This window comes from Contarinia nasturtii, unplaced genomic scaffold (assembly GCF_009176525.2).
Source record: "Contarinia nasturtii isolate CC-2019 unplaced genomic scaffold, AAFC_CNas_1.1 Cnas_scaffold_1150, whole genome shotgun sequence".
NCBI lineage: Eukaryota > Metazoa > Arthropoda > Insecta > Diptera > Cecidomyiidae > Contarinia > Contarinia nasturtii.
Window position 1 is genome coordinate 429 of NW_022198494.1, and position 2,179 is coordinate 2,607.

At 34.9% G+C, this 2,179-nt stretch overlaps 1 protein-coding gene across 1 annotated transcript; it reads right to left on the minus strand.

Annotated features, from left to right (window-relative positions):
• Window positions 1-256: 256 nt before the first annotated feature.
• On the minus strand, window positions 257-2,132 carry LOC116344684 (facilitated trehalose transporter Tret1-like). Its single transcript, XM_031773340.1, has 6 exons — window positions 2,063-2,132; window positions 1,942-1,988; window positions 1,831-1,848; window positions 1,486-1,642; window positions 730-1,409; window positions 257-595 (listed from the first exon to the last, which is right to left on the minus strand). Exons 2-6 carry the CDS (start codon window positions 1,959-1,961, stop codon window positions 325-327), a joined length of 1,146 nt encoding a protein of 381 aa, XP_031629200.1. The 5' UTR covers window positions 1,962-1,988; window positions 2,063-2,132; the 3' UTR covers window positions 257-324.
• Between the last annotated feature and the right edge of the window lie 47 nt (window positions 2,133-2,179).

A 2,179-nucleotide genomic window follows, 5' to 3' on the forward strand; every position in this document is an offset into this window, starting at 1 on the left:
TACTGCTTATATGAAAGAATGTGTTTGAATAAATGCTCACATTTGACCAATTGTTAGTCTTTTACACGTCTAAGTATGAATTTTTGTTCATCAGGGAAATACCTTTTCACATTGAGACACTTCTCTGACCCATTTAAGTGTCATGATGAGCTTGAAAGCAGTTCATTGAAACTGACTCCATACTTACAGAAATATGGTGTTTTCCTTCGGTTCGGCTTCCTAATTTTATTTCAAATCAAAGTAAAACATAATCGAATTCGATTAGAAATCGCTTTATTCATGAAACATAATAGAAAATTGTTTGTAATCCGACATTTATACATATTAATTTTTCATTGTTTGTTTGATAATTTTCCGATCGGTGATTCCCTTGGAACTATCGGAAAAGTGTAGCTCTATATCTTCTAATGATCGATTTTCTGTCTCGGGTAAAATGTTGTATGTTAGTATTAGACCAATGAAAGATATGCAAGCAAATAGTAACGAAACACCCGGCAATGAGAGCGTTGTTTCCAAATCATAATAGGTACGCCGGCTAATGAATCCAAAAATAAAATGCATTGCAGCTGCAATCCCACTGCCGATGCCCCGAGACCTAACACATTATGAAATGAATATTCATTTGTATCGTTTCGAATAAAAGTCTGCTGTGATAAAGGTTTCTTTTATTCTGAACCTTTAGAAATCAACATATAAAATTAAACGTTGAAAACTACAAAAAATACTCACTTAAATGGGAACATTTCCGACAGCAACATCCAAGGCACTGTGTTCAAGCCGCAATATGAAAAGGTGTTCCACATCATCAAACAAATCATTGGAATGTACCCAAGTGATTGGTTTTCCAAATGGAATGGTTTGTTATTTGTTTGATCGAATGAAATATGGCCTGGCGGAAGGTAAGTGAATCCAAACCACGAAATAATTGAGGTGCACACGAGCACACCTGATATGCAAACGAGATAAATTCGACGTTTTCCCGTGAATCGAACCAAAATCATGATTATCACATTTGTCACATTGTCAAGCATACTCATGATTGTCACCGCTTGATCTGATGCAATAGGACTGTCGTAAGCTTTGAAAATTTGCACAATAAATGGTCGCATTGATAGATTTCCCGTGAATTGAGTGAGGAAAAACATTGAAATTACAATGAAGAATGGCCGAAGCGTTTGTCTTCGTTTGAATTCTGTGAATTTTTCACTAAGTGTTGGCAAAGGGTGTGTACACTCTAGATCGTATTTGATGCACTCAAAACAGGATTTTGCACGTTTACTGTGTCGTTTCAAGTCCTGGAATTCCTTGGCCACTGTTTCACTTGACACCCAGCCTCTCAGCCAGCGGAGGCTTTTTTCAGCATCAGCAGTTCGATTCTTTGATAGGTTCCATTGTGGACTTTCTGGGATCTATTGAGCGGGAAAAAAGAATGATTTCATCAAAAAAGAAGGGAAAATGATTGCTTGTTTTGAGAACTAAACTTACAAAACATATCGAAATCGCTGTGATTATCGGCACAGCCAAGTAAACCATGCATATTGTTCGCCAAGCCATCAATGTATTCAGCAAAAAAGTCGTAAACACTCCTATGGTTCCATAAATGAATGAATAACCGATCAAGATACCTCTAAATTGAGGTTCACTGTAATTACACAATTAATTAACAAGATTTCAAAGATTAACAAGATTAAAAAGATTTTATTTGGATTTCGATCGCTGCTTAAACTCGACAAAAAAGTTAATTCGAAAACCGGACACCCGAATTTCTCAAACAGGCTCCGTTTAAATAGTAATTTTGTTAAACATAGTTGCTTTCAAATCAATCCTCACCAGATTTCGCCTAGATACCTTATACCAGATGTGATGGATGTGTCGAGATTGAGATATGGAAAAGAAAATCATTCAACATTGGTTGATGAAGAAAAGAATTATTATAATTACGTTAAAATCGAAGATTCCATCAGTCCAACGGCCAAACCATGAAGAATCTAATAATAATATTTGATAAAAAAAAAAATATAATAAATTCATAAAAAAAAATTAATTTTCCAAATAATAATACTTTGCCAGCAAAAACGTGCCAAATAGCACTTGATTGATACAATATATACCATCCAATTGCGAATGGAATATTGATAGGTTAAAGAATAGGTTGAAGATGGAGAGAGTAAATAAAAGA

What these genes read in the sequence shown, in the direction of transcription:
- LOC116344684 (XM_031773340.1), bottom strand. Translation starts at nt 1,961, where the DNA reads ATGGAATCTTCGATTTTAAC. An exon ending in CAGCGATTTCGATATGTTTT is followed by an intron (nt 1,410 to 1,485) that starts GTAAGTTTAGTT and finishes CCCGCTCAATAG; the next exon opens with ATCCCAGAAAGTCCACAATG. An exon ending in TCGGAAATGTTCCCATTTAA is followed by an intron (nt 596 to 729) that starts GTGAGTATTTTT and finishes ATAATGTGTTAG; the next exon opens with GTCTCGGGGCATCGGCAGTG.